Source organism: Erpetoichthys calabaricus, chromosome 2 (genome assembly GCF_900747795.2).
Source record: "Erpetoichthys calabaricus chromosome 2, fErpCal1.3, whole genome shotgun sequence".
Taxonomy (NCBI): domain Eukaryota; kingdom Metazoa; phylum Chordata; class Cladistia; order Polypteriformes; family Polypteridae; genus Erpetoichthys; species Erpetoichthys calabaricus.
Genome location: NC_041395.2, coordinates 92,180,276 through 92,194,089, shown reverse-complemented (window position 1 = coordinate 92,194,089; position 13,814 = coordinate 92,180,276). Strand labels below are relative to the sequence as shown.

The following is a 13,814-nucleotide window of genomic DNA, read 5'->3' as shown; positions in this document are numbered from 1 at the left end:
TTGTTAATAAGTGGCATATTACCAAAAGGGCAGCGCTTTTATTTGTGTCACAATGACACCTACAAGTTTTTTAGAGCTGCTTATAGTGAATCCCTATATAGAGAATTTTATGCAGAATATTGTGGAATGACTGGCAATTGGCAACACTCAAGGCTTTGTATGGATAGGGTTGCTTCGTGTATGTGTATCTTTTTCTGTGTTAATCTTCAAGTGCAAGAGTAGACTTAACCCCATAAACATTTCTGTTAAGTCTAATTAACTTCAAGATAATACACATGGTGACATTTTGTAAATCTTATACCTAGTATGCGCTATAATTTTCCATGATCTACTGGTTTGTCAGTCTCAGCATCAAATGTAAGAATGTACTAAATGGAACTGTCAGTTACAGCAGGAAGACTGTCCTCCATTTGCGAGACAGAGTAGTACTTGTATATAAAGCCTTAAATAATTTTGTTGCTTCCTATATTTTGGAGTGCCTGTCCCCCTACATTCCAAGTTGAACCCTAGACCTGCTAATAGCGGTCTGCTTAGTATTCCAAAAGTTAAGCAAAAAAGAAGTGGTGAGGCAGTGTTTTGTTGTTATGCACCAAAAATCTGTATTGTTGCCTGATGTCTTATTGAAAGTGGATACCCAACACCCCACAAGACCCACTGCGTCAATTGCTCTACGATGAAAACTAAAAAAATGTAAGATGGATAATGGGGACTGGGTGGTCTTTTTGGCCTTCGAACCACTGAAAAGTTTTTTTTTCCTCTCCAGCTTAACCAGAGGATATCTGACATTATCATCTTATCTTTAGAGACTTAAAAAATGATTTTGTCTCAGAAGGACTATAGTTCTCTATTAATTACATATCTATCTTATGTAATTAGATTTTTTTATGTTATTTATTCATTATTTTCTTAACAAATTTTAATTTGTTTTTAATTGCTTTTAACTATTTCTTTGATATCTACTAACACACTTTGAACTACATCTGGAGTATGAGTACAGAAATAAATGTTGTTGTTTTAAAGACTAGTCTTACAGAAAGTCAAGGCCATCCTCTCTGATTGCAGCAATCCACTAAATACTGTTTTTTCCTTCTGGTATGCATTATATGCTACCTAAAACGAGCAGCTGCAGGTATACATATTCGTTTATCCCCACTGCAATTAGACTATTTTACTGACATTTTTGTCAAGTAGCTGTAATTATAAGCCCAAATTGCTTCTTGGGCTTATAATAAAGACTGAACTTGAGCTTAACCGGTAAGATGCTACAAAAATACAACCGTGACACCATGAATTATTTCAATAGTGCAGCAACTATGTCAGAACAGAGATACTCACTTCTCAATGGGAAGGACATGCGGCCCTGAAATGGAGTAACGATAGATGAAAGTCAGAAACTTCTGGAAGACGTCAAAAAAAGGCCAGTGAGACAGTACGCAGATGCTCTTTTTCACCTGCACCATCCGATTAGTGATTGGCCGCCGGTCCACAATGCTAACTAGGCCAAGACGCTGCTTTTGTTTGTCCTTAAGCCTCTCTCGAGGGTATGGTTCATAGAACTGAATAGCAGCACCATAAACCTAAAAAGAAAAAAAGTTGAACTAAAATTAAAATTATTCCAAAGCACATGAAAAGACAAAAAAAACTTTCTATTTGTATATCATTACATGTTAGTATAAAGGATATAAAAAGGCTGAATTAAACTTTTGTACTATGTCTGCTAGGTGCATGCCTGTACTGCTGCTCTGTTTCAACATGTAGAATGACACAACTCACATAAAATTAACAACAAATACACATTATTAAATTTACAGTCACTGGTTTATATTTAAAAGCGTAAGGTTTTTTTTATGTTTAGAACAACAACAGAGCCCAACAGAATTATCTCTAATGCTAGTTGCAGTAAAACAATGCTCACTGATTCATCTACTTTACATGCCTACTTCCAAGCACACTGGGCTTCTTTAATGAATAACTACAAAGTAGTTCATTGCCAAATTGTGTTGTAGACAAATGTACAAAGGAAAAATGGCACACAGCAAACCCCCTTTGATAATAACATTTACAGTACAATAACATTTTACAGTATGCAAATATTCAGTAATCAGTATTCAGTATAAATGTATTCTACTGAATTGTGATTTTAGCACTGAAATGACAATACTACTTACTGGAAAGAAACTTTTTTTTTTTTTTTTAGAAAAATATCGATAAAATAAGAAAATAAGGCAAACAAAATTGGCAAAAAACAAACATGCAAAAATGGAGACGAAACACATTAGTAATATTTAATATTAAGAGTAACTGCACTATGCAATTTAAAGTGCCACATTATATGTAATCCCCCACAAATTCAAAAGCAAATCCTGTCCATACGTCGGTATTAACTGTCACAGGTGGCAATTAAGCTGAACATATGTTGATTTGGTCAGTTCTTGTTCTGGAGGGAAAGAATCCACAAGTACTTAAACAGCAGCAGGCACGTCATTAAAAGACACAAACATCAAAACTAATAACATTTAATGTGCAGGTAAGAATTCAATTTGTTAATTCAAATGATTTATTAAAACCATTCAACCATTCCTGAAATAGAACTTTATTTTCTGTCATCCTAAGATCCTCACAATATTAAAGCGTAGTATCTTTAAACAGAAAGTAAAATAAAGGACTGCTTTAAACATACCTTGTCCCCAGAAGCACTAGTCAAGACAAAAGTTGAGAAAACAGGAAGCTGGTATTTGGTGTTTAGAGGCCAGCTTTCAATTGTGACCCCCATTGGTAAACAAAACACTGGCACGGATTTCGGCAGCTGGAATAATTCTATGTCTGTTTCTGGGTAGCGGCTGATTAATCCTATAATACAAGTGAAAGTGTAAGTGAAAAATAGGTTTCTGATCTGTTTGGTTTTGTATATTCCAATTAAATTTTAATTTGCTACTGTCTACTAATTTCTAAAATTTATTTATAGAGATAGATTAATTCATATATTTACACAATCTACACATAAGAAACTTAAACTAACATATCACCAATTTAGTAAATGTAAATCAAGAAGACATGATTTGGCCCAAGCATACTTACCTTCTTATATTTTAACTTGATCTTTTGCTTAAATTAGATGCCTGTCCTCAATGCATGTAGAAATCTCTTTAAAAGACATACAAGGTCTCAGACCTAAAATAAATCAGATTTTCTTTTCTTCTAGTAACTTGCATAACGTCTTGGCTAAAACTGAGCCAATAATGCGATTAAAAATGTATTCTTTTTGACAATGTCAATATTTTCTTCTAATTTTGGCTGATATGAACTCCCAGTCCATATACACATCACTGTATGCTATACTTTAAATAAGAAGCACAGATACAATTCTAGAAAATCTTCCCTGTAACCCCTTGATCCATAGCATAAAACAAATAACCGAAAATAACATAAAATACAATAGAAAACATAACATAATGTAGCGTTCTGAAACCCACATAATTCAGCTTAGGACTGCCTAGGGCCATAGCATAGCCTAGCAGCACTGAGTGCACAGCAGGAGTCAACTCTGAACAGGCCCACTCAAGCACACATCGTACTCAATCTAAATTTGTTTTCAGCATAGTTTCCCTAAGGAAACATGATTTCTCAAGATTTGCAAGATCTGATTTTTTTTAATATTTAAAATTGACTATCTATGATGCCTGTTATGTTGCTAATGTACAGAAGCATCACTTTTTCATTAAGAAGTTGTATGTTTCTATGCAACAAAAAATATACAGAGTTGCCAATTAAATTGTGTGTTGATATATGCATAAATATACCAAAACATGGGCTAGCATCAGTGTTGTCAGGCCCGCAGTTTCTTGCCTAATTGGGCTATTTTTGACCGTCATTCGCAGAGAAAAATGGGCTTTCACGAGTTGTGGCTTTTGGATTACTTTATTTAAAAACAGTGTGGCATTTTCAGGCTATTTTTCAACCAACTTCCAACAAATATTTGCCAGGTTTTTCATCCACCTGTTACCCCTTTCCCTGCTATTCGCACTTGTATATGTTCTTTACTATTGTAAAATCCCTGTGGAGATCCCTCCCTCTGTTATGTGATGATATTAATCCATTCTATCACTCTGAACATCTCAGAGGGGACCTCTTGGGCGTTGATGGTATGTAAGTAACTCTCTCATTTTGTCTAATTCAGGCATTAGGCCAGTGTTTTGGGCAAATTCTCTATTTTTAAGGTGTCCTTAGGCTATTCATTTTTTAGGATCTGGATAACCCTGGCTGGTATTCATCTTCAGAGTTGCTTACTTCACTGTTTTGGAGGATGCCAAGATAAGTTCTGGCTCCCCAAAATTCTGAACTGCAGTAAACAGATTCAGGAAAAAGGTTGATGGATTGATAGAAGGGAGAATAGAATGTTGTTTTATATGTACAGTACATCAAGGTAGATACATTTAGTACTTATCTTTTTATTATTGGCTAATTCACACAGGTTAATAATACATGAATTTGTTTATTTGTCATTTACACATATGTATTTTTGTCATCACATATTCAAAAACTTCTAAAATTACATAAAACAATGCTGACGTTTCTTAGATGAGCTAAGAGGTAGTAAACAGTTTAACTTTTAGATTTACATTAAGTAGACCAGTCCAGGCTCAAAATTGTACAACCTAATCTAAATGCTGAAGAAATGGCAGGTTTATGTTTTTTTTATGTGGAAGATGACATGCTCGATACTGGTGAATTATATCTAAGGCTCTCATTCTCAGTGTTAAGAGCCAGAAATGTATAAAGTTGATCAATTTACAAACATATACTCACCAGCTTCATAGACAACTGCATTGGCCTTGGCAACTGCTCTCTTATAACAAAGATAAAGGTCAGGTCCCCACTGTAGAGTCACAAAGTTACAACAGTTAGAAAATAAAAAAGGCACTTGAGCTTTTAACCTACATTACTGGCTAGAAAAGAAAAATAAAACAAAACATTTTGTACATGTTGTGACAATGCTTAAAACAAAAACTTGTTGTGTAAAGAATGACACTTTTGTCTCTCATCATTTACATATACTTTTTCAAATAATAGTTTTGTTTTTAAAATGGCCTTGTGTTTCCTCCGAGATCAGATAACAAAACCTTATTGAGTACAACATTTCACAGACTTCCTCTACAGCTATACTGATTGTATTTCACTATTGTTGCAAAAATGTTGAGAAAGCAGAAATAGTTTGTCATATAGGTAGCTCAACTGTTGTATAATTTGACATCTAACAAAAATCTACAATCAACAGGAAAAAAAAAAAAATTAGATAGCTGCGGAAACAGAAAAACCTAAACACTACAAACTGTCTCAAATCATTAAAATTTCAAATTACTATCTTTATTTTTTTTACTATAGAATAAAAAGTATTTGCTATTAGTCCCACTAGCGCTACAGGTTCATGTGCTCCTGGGGCCCTCAATCCATTGCAAGGCCTGCATGTGCACACACCCACACCTACACAGGGGCACATTAGAATCATCTATAGTTCTAACACACATATTTTTGGGATGCACAAGGAAACCCAAAGACACTGGGAAAATGAGCAGACTATGCAGATATGTGGCTGGGTATGGTATTAGAAACTCAGGGCACTATATCTGTGAGATAGCAGGGGTAACCACTGTGTCACCCTACAACCTCTGCTGCTGCCGCATTAAAAATGTAGCAAAGCAGTACCTGGAAAACTCACCATTCCATTGTTGAGATTCTTGTCCACTTTGCAGAAGGTGTGTGGAACACTCTCTCCTTTACTTGGCAAGATTACTGAGATATCAGTGACCCCTAATGTGTTAAGCGCCTGAGAGTCAGGAGCTCTACGGTACATGATGAATGTGCGGTGGATTCCTGGTCCTCCGGAGCCCAGGTTGGCTGAATGGCTATAAGGAGTGGTCTCAATAACATTCCATCCAGCTTTTACTTGTTCCTTTCCTTCACACAGAACCCTGAGGAAAGTTTTGAGCAAAGACTTAAGTTAAAACATATCAAGTCTAAAAGAACAACTCAAACCATCTACAAGGTGATTTTTTTTATATGTAAGTGAATATGCATTGTGGGTTAATGATACCTATGATATAGCCCATTGAGGAAATAACTTATTTTCCTGTATGTTGAAATTACATGGTGACATTTTTTTTCCTTTTGCCATGATACAGGCATACAGACCTTGAATTGTTTGAATTTCATAAAACGCTTTTAATGCCAAAAACACCTTTATTATTGCCACTTTTATCATATTATGGAATTAGTTCAAACAGAAAAAATTTTAATGTTCTGATCGATGGGCCGCCAATCAAAATTGGCTTTTTTTTTTTACTACAGTAATCAGTTATCAGTAAATTGGCAAATCAGAGAAAACTATTTTTTCAGCATCTTCCTTTTTAAGCTTTATGGTGATTTTGTTGTAGTATCTTTACACAAGTTATTACTGTAATTGAGGTAGCACACATGCATGAATTTCCTGTAAACAGAGAACAATAAGGCTGATTTTACTAGACAGAAGACTGGAATATTAGCTATATATTATAATATTAGCAATATTATTGGAGCAATAAACTGAGAAAAAGTAATTAGAGGAGTCATCCTGTGCAATTAGACAAATGGCAAGAAAAGCTACTGTAGTGAATGTTGACCTTTAGATTTTGTCTTTTAATTAAAATGGTCTGATTTTTGGACAGTGAGCAAGCTTGTGTTATGTAAAGTAGCTTACATTTTCAACTAGAAAAAAAGATAAATAAGAATTTGAAATTGCTGTTTAGTAAACAATAGGCTTTTTAGCTTAACAATAAAATATATCCATTTGTAAACTTGTTAAGCATGTCAGCCTTGTATCTTCTTGATAAACTTCTTATGAACATTTGATCGCTGTATGGCTTTTTAATGATTTGTACTGTTTTTATAATTTGTTTGTGTGTGAAATACAGTATTAAGTTTTAGTAAGAAACAAGTACTACACAATTAAAATTGTAATCTGTATTTATAAATATACCTCAAGAATTAGGAATGTGTAGCTGGTACAATGAAGAAACAGCTGTATAAATATAGTAAATGTATATTTTAAAAGCAAAAAAGCTGCAGTGCAATTAATGATTAAAAATGATTAAAACCTATTAAATGTGTGCAAGCTTACATTTAATCAGTGATTATCAGTGGTGCCCATAGAAGAATGAATTTAATTCAATTAAAATGCATAGAGTCTTTAAATAATTCCAAAAAAATAACTCTTAACAATTTGAAAATCTTTCCAGTTATAACCATTAACCTACATACTCTAAATCAACTTTTATATGATGTACCATTTTCTTTCCAAAGTTAAGCTTTTTAGAAATTTCATTTTAATGAATCTATGCATTTTAATTGAATTAAATAAATTTTTTTATGGACACCCCACAAATTTATTTTTAGTCGCATATGACCAACAAAACCTTAGTACAAGAAAAAATATATATATTTTTTTACTTTTCAGTGCATTTAGAGGTTAGTTGTTATCATTAATGGCCTTCTCACAGTTTCAAAGTTTAAGCCTTTTAAGCACACATGTTTATTTGATATTTGGACTAAAGTCTTCACACATTATACACTTCACATCATTATTTGTATAACATGGAAAAAGTTTCTGCTTTAGATATGTGTTCAGCATTTCTTGCATTTCCTGTCATCCTACATTTACATAGATCTTTATAGACACGGAACATACATGAAATGCATATCGGGTAAATAATGCAGTATATCAACTCTAGGAACCTCACACGCAGATAAGGAGCCTTTGCTTGAGATGAGAGAACACCGGGTGGTATGGGGTTTAAAATGGGGTGGGTTTTGGGATGATAGGATAGCAGGCTGCTTGTGCTAATCGACAAATTTACAAAACAATAGACGCTGATGGAGAGGTTCCAAAGAGATTCAAGGTGGCCCAGGATTACAAGTTTTTTCGTAGGCTTCAGGGATCCTAGTGTTAATCTGATTTCCAAAGGTTTCTTGCATGGCACTTCCTTGCTTCATAAACTATCTCTGGCAAGTAAACTCTCATAGCCTTTAATTCTGTACCATTTTATCACCCAAGAACCACATCCTTTTACACTAAGCATGATGCTACAGGAGGGATGAGTACTGTATTTCATCCAGTGCTAACAGCGTGAAGCATCTCCTCCCCCTAAATGACCCTAAATTGAATTACAGTAAGTAAATTTGATAAAAGATGGATAGAGAAAGAGAAAGAGAGTGACAGACAACACTTCACCTACAAGTTTTCATTAATTATTACTGGGCTGCTGTATAATGAATGCTGTAACCCACTAGCTGGCATTTTTTTTTGTTTGATCATCTGAGGTGACCTGACAGCAGCTTTCTGCAGAGACAAAGCTAAAGTTTAATGTCTAATGTAGCCTGTCATTTTACCTCCTTTGGTACACATGTTTTCCCCATGTTACAGTCCTCAACCTCATCACATACATCTTGATTATTAAAATCATTCAAAATGAGTTAAAATTACTACAAAGTACAAATCTGTATTTGCATCAGAGTCTAAAAGCAGAACTTCATTCTGGATTTGCAAAAACAACTACCAGCCAGAAACAGATTTAATTTCTTTAAAAATTGTTTTCTATTCAAACATTAATGGTTATATTTGCCAAACCCCATTTATTTCATAAATGTGTTATTGTTAACCATAATACATTTAAATAACCTAATATCCGTCAATTTGAGCTTGATCCTAATCTATAACCTACTTGTTAACAGTTTTAGAGCACCTCTGTTTTTCTTCAAATGTAATCAGTTGAAATGCAATGAATGAACTAAAACAGATGAAAAGTTAAGCAGTAAACTGCCAAACGTTTAAATTTAAAGTTTGGGTTAGCAAAACCAGAAAAAAGGAAGTGTCAGAATATTACAAATGGGCCTTCTTCATGGAACAACTAATAGGTTACAATGTACAGATGTTCAGCAGCAATCACTGTAAATTAAGTCTTGAAAGTTGAAGCAAACAATTTGCTCAAGTGTCCTAACTTCCATTGATTACTTAAAAACCCTCTGTCTGTCTTAAAGCAGAGTTGGAACAGACTGTGTTACTACACCTCTACACCCTAGAATGTTGTAAGTTCCTGTGATAACAGCAAGATAAGGAAATTAACAAATGAAATGAGACAAAGCATTATTACCCTTAGAAGTGTTCTTTAATTTAGAGAAATTGCAAAAGACAAAAAACAAAAAAAAGACTGGAATATGAGATGAGAACCATGTCCTACACAATCCAAAGGCAATTGAAAACTAGAAGAAACTCTGGTAGGAAGAGAACTGGCAGACCCAAAGTCACAACTCAATCAGAAGACAAATTTCTGAGGGTCCCTAGCTTGCAAGGTAGGCGCTTCACAGCAAAACAGCTTCCAGCACAGCTTAACAGTGGTCGAAAAAAAACAAGTCTCCCTTTCTACTATGAAGAGGAGACCGTGTTGCAGGTTTGACAGGTTGAGTGGCCGTAAGAAAGCCATTCCTTAAAGGACACTTGAAACACCAGCTGTGCACTGTTGCAGACTGGAAGAAAGTCTTATGGACCGATGAATCAAAATTTAAAAACTTCGGTTCATCATGCATGCTGTTTGTATGCCATCTAGTTGGTGAAAATATGGTTCCTGGAGGTGTGATGGTCTGGGGTTCTTTTGCTGGAGGTAGAGTTGGTGACTTGCACAAAGTAATTGGCATTCTAAATAAAAAAGGTTACCACAGTTTGTCTGTTATATCAGCAAAAGGTGGCTACATTGATGAATCAAAATTTTAATCAAATTCGGTACACTTAAAGATTCCTTGACTTATTTGTTTTATTTGCCATTGTTTATTTGTTCTACGCCACTGTAATATTGTCTAAGTAGTACTTCACAGAGCATAGTAACAAAGTCTGTTCCAACTCTGCTTTGAGACAGGTAGATGATTTTTAAGTAATCAACATAAGTTGGGACACCTGTGCAAATTGTTTGCTTGAACTTGCAAGGCTTAATTTACTTTAAATGCTGCAGAACATCTGTAGATTGTAACCTATTAATTGTTCACTGAAGAAGGCCCATTTTCAATATTCTGACATTACCTTTTTTCCAGTTTTGCTAAGCTAAAATTTAAATTTAAACATCTAGCAGTTTACTGCTTACCTTTTCATCATTTTAGGTCTTTCATTGCATTTCAACTGATTAAATTTGAAGAAAAACTGGAAAAAGTAAGGTGTTTTAAAAATTTTGATTCATAGTGTATATTCTTTAATCACAGTATTTTCTTTTGAATTGTTCTTATAGGTTTTTTACATTGGTTTGACTGGATTCCGACATTTTAAGCATTTTATCTCAATAAGGACTTGATCACAAAAAAAAAGAATTCAGTCAAAACAAGAGATCCACCACTTGGCATTTTCTGCTTTGTTATTTATGCTGCATGCCAGTAATGAGATTAAAAAATAACTGTAGCAAAAGGAATCACATCTAGGGTATGGAAAACCATTCTGTGAATATTAAAAAGAATTTTAAAATGGCTTTTGACTTGTACAGAATAATCTGCATGTTCACCACTTAAGGTTATGTAAATCAGTAAATCATGTTAATTACAATATTTGGAATATTAATTCAAAAAACGATGAGCTCTAAATGCAACAACTGCTTATCATTACTCTGTACAAATTGAAGACTGTTGAAAGCAGTGTAGGGCATTTTGCTGTCCTTTATCACAATGCAAACCCTGACCATCATTTCTTTTTTCTCCACTATTTATTTAAGTGACTGGATTAATGAAAATGAATAGAAACTCCAGAAGCATGCAAACCAAATTGGAGTTGACATGTATTCTGTTATTTTGTTGTGGATATAACAAAACAATTCTCTGTTTTTTTACTAGATTAAAATCCCTTCTTCTGAAATCTCTTGCACAGTAATAAAGATTTGTGTATAATGTATATAATTATTAGGAAGTCTTATCACAACAAAATTTTTATTCTATGACTCAGTAATACAAAATCAATTTCTGTATAAAATAACCTTATTGTGTATATTTAAGTAATATTCACATTTTAACACACCAAATGATCAGTTTTATTAACTTTTCATTACAAAGACAAGGAAGGAAAAGCAATAAGGAACAACTTACCCAAGGTCAAGGATGGGAGGCTTTTCTCGTCCTCGTTTGTAGCATAGAAACATATGGGGATTGTTGAGCAAGCCAGCACTGAGGTCTGCAGAGTGTCCAGACTGAGATTTTTCAATGCATGTAAAGCCCTCAGGCACATCTTCTCCAAGTGACCGGATGATGACCACCACTTCTGTGATAGGCTCCACAGGACGGGCACCTCTCTGCTGGCCATCTTCATCTAGTGGCTTGGAACCTGCTGTTAAGCCTGCCACCACAAAGTAGTCAACCAGCTGAGGGCATTTCTCTTCCGTCATGCTGCTTGTGCACCTACGACACCTGAAGGAAATAAAACAAAAAACATATATTTTGATTAATTATTCCTTCCTTTTTCTGAACCTAGTTAATGTTATTTTACAGGTACTAAGTGCCACAGCTTTTACTGTTAAAACTTTGTGCAAGACAAGAACCAGCTCTGAATGAGGTACCAGACTATCACACTACACACACACACACTGGGCCTACTGATCAACCTTACAAGTCTTTGAAAGTGAGTGGAACATTGGAACCCATGAGAGAAAAAAAGAGCACAGGAAAACACGTTGAGATAATGTACAAACTCCACACAGTCAAGGACTAGACTGGGGTTTAAACTAAGACTCCTTGAAGCAGTAAGCCAACAGAGCTAACTACTGCATCACCATGTTAACATGTTATGATTAATGTCACTTCTAAGATCACTGCTGGAGACGGAGAATTTAACTACACTTCTCTAAGACCTCAGAATGATATGCTTGCTATTGCAAAGGACATCCCCATCATTGATAGCATTTACATCCAAAGGACAACATAATGTTATAAGCAATGCTGGATCAGTTACTTAGTCTGGAAAAAAAAAATTTGTCAGCTGATTGAATATCATAAAATTCTGTCAATCTCCCGAACAGGCGGCCATTGATCCTTAATCTGTGTACTGACATCACATTTGTTCAATCATTTAAGTCTGGTATTTGATATAATCCAGGCTTGTCTGACTATAAATATGTCTTTCTTTACAAACCCAAATTTTAGGATTTAGGAGAGAAACCTTGAATTCTTTATAGATCGCACATCATCTTGAAGTGATTCCTGAGAATAAGAAGCAAACAACCTGGAAATGTTTTCACTTTAACTCACATAAAGCTATATGAATACAACATGATATAAATTCCTAAAAACAGATCTTTGCATGATGTGTTTTGGTTTATGATTAATCCCTCCTACTAGAAACACATTTAAATTATTTCAGTGTTTCAGAATTAATAAAATGATATGACATTTTTTTTTTTTTTTTTTTTTTAGAGTTTCACTGTAGATACAGCCTTTATTTTACAAAAGGCAAATTTCCATATATAACATCATCTTAGGAAGCTTTAGATTAGAATTGTAAACACAGACCACATTTATTTGACTTTAGAGACATATTTTTTCATTCCTAAATTCACTTTACAGACACAGTTTTTGGGAAAAAAGAAAAATAACTGCCACACTACAAAGGACATGCAGAGATGCCTGGGAAGAGTCAACATGCACGTCCATTATGTAAAACTTCAGTTGTCCATTTTTCAACCTATTTATCTAGGTCATGGAAAAATAATTTCTCTAAAACCAGTAAGCAGAGATCACAATAATCGTGGTCTGCAGTTTAAACAATGTTTTGTTAATTTGCTGGTGTATTACTAGGAGAATAAAATGCTCTGACACCAATACGATTTAGGACCGGTTTTTCCTATACTTTTCTTAATTCTTTACAACAGCTTTTACAATGGCTGCACTAGAATACAGACCACTTGAATTGATCTTTTGCGGGAGGCACAAAAAAATGATCTGGCCCATGCAATCTATAACACAGACATGCTCTTCATAATTTCATGATGTCCAACTGGCCTGTTTTGAAAAGGACTGTAGCCCTACAACACCCTCTCCCTCTGAGTTTCCCTGTGTGCAGAGTAACTTATTTCTCTGAGCAGTAATTGCTTAAGTACAACAAGGTGAACGTAAAACAAAGCCTGCGCATGTGCAGACAGTGAACTCTACGTCACATCCATCTGCTTTACCTGCCATACTATCAACAAACACTTTGTTTATATCAGTTGCAAGACTCCATCGATTCTAATGCATATATTGATTTAAAAGTCAATAAACTACAAAACATAGTTATCTTATAATTTTAGCAAAGAATATAGAGGGTAGGGATTGGGTCTTATTATAAATACAATATTTTGAAAACCTCTCTGAATTTCAACAAGTTGTTAAATTAGGCAGGACAAAATACTTTTAAGATATTATTTCCAAAGGTTACTGAAAACCAAGAGTATTGCTCAAAACAATAAATGACATACTTAACATTCCTGACACACAGCTACATTATAGGCACTGATCTTCCTTTATACCATCTGTCTCCATCCCTTTATTGTGCCTGACTTTTGACCTTGTTTGCCTTTCTTCGCTTGCAAAAACTGTTTCCACATCTTTCCCTCTTGATGTAATTCCAACTTGTTTATTTAAAGAGACTTTTGATATTATTGGCCCTATTACCCAGCCTATTATTAATACTTGTCACGCCACCAGTAATGTCTCTGCCTCATTTAAGCATGGCATGGTTCAGGCTGAACTTTAAAAACATGGACTAGCCCCTAGTTAATTTAGTA

The 13,814-nt window shown here is 34.5% G+C and overlaps 1 protein-coding gene across 1 annotated transcript in view; it reads right to left on the bottom strand.

Moving 5' to 3' along the window:
- Positions 1-13,814, bottom strand: part of LOC114646119 (DENN domain-containing protein 4B-like) — a 155,186-nt gene that overhangs the window by 89,569 nt on the left and 51,803 nt on the right. Inside the window, exons 2-6 of the mRNA XM_028794114.2 lie at positions 11,146-11,463; positions 5,717-5,969; positions 4,807-4,876; positions 2,681-2,850; positions 1,336-1,577 (exon numbers count right to left, since the gene is read on the bottom strand). Of these exons, the coding sequence (XP_028649947.1) occupies positions 1,336-1,577; positions 2,681-2,850; positions 4,807-4,876; positions 5,717-5,969; positions 11,146-11,441 (1,031 nt within the window). The 5' untranslated portion in view covers positions 11,442-11,463. The remainder of the gene's footprint in view (positions 1-1,335; positions 1,578-2,680; positions 2,851-4,806; positions 4,877-5,716; positions 5,970-11,145; positions 11,464-13,814) is intronic.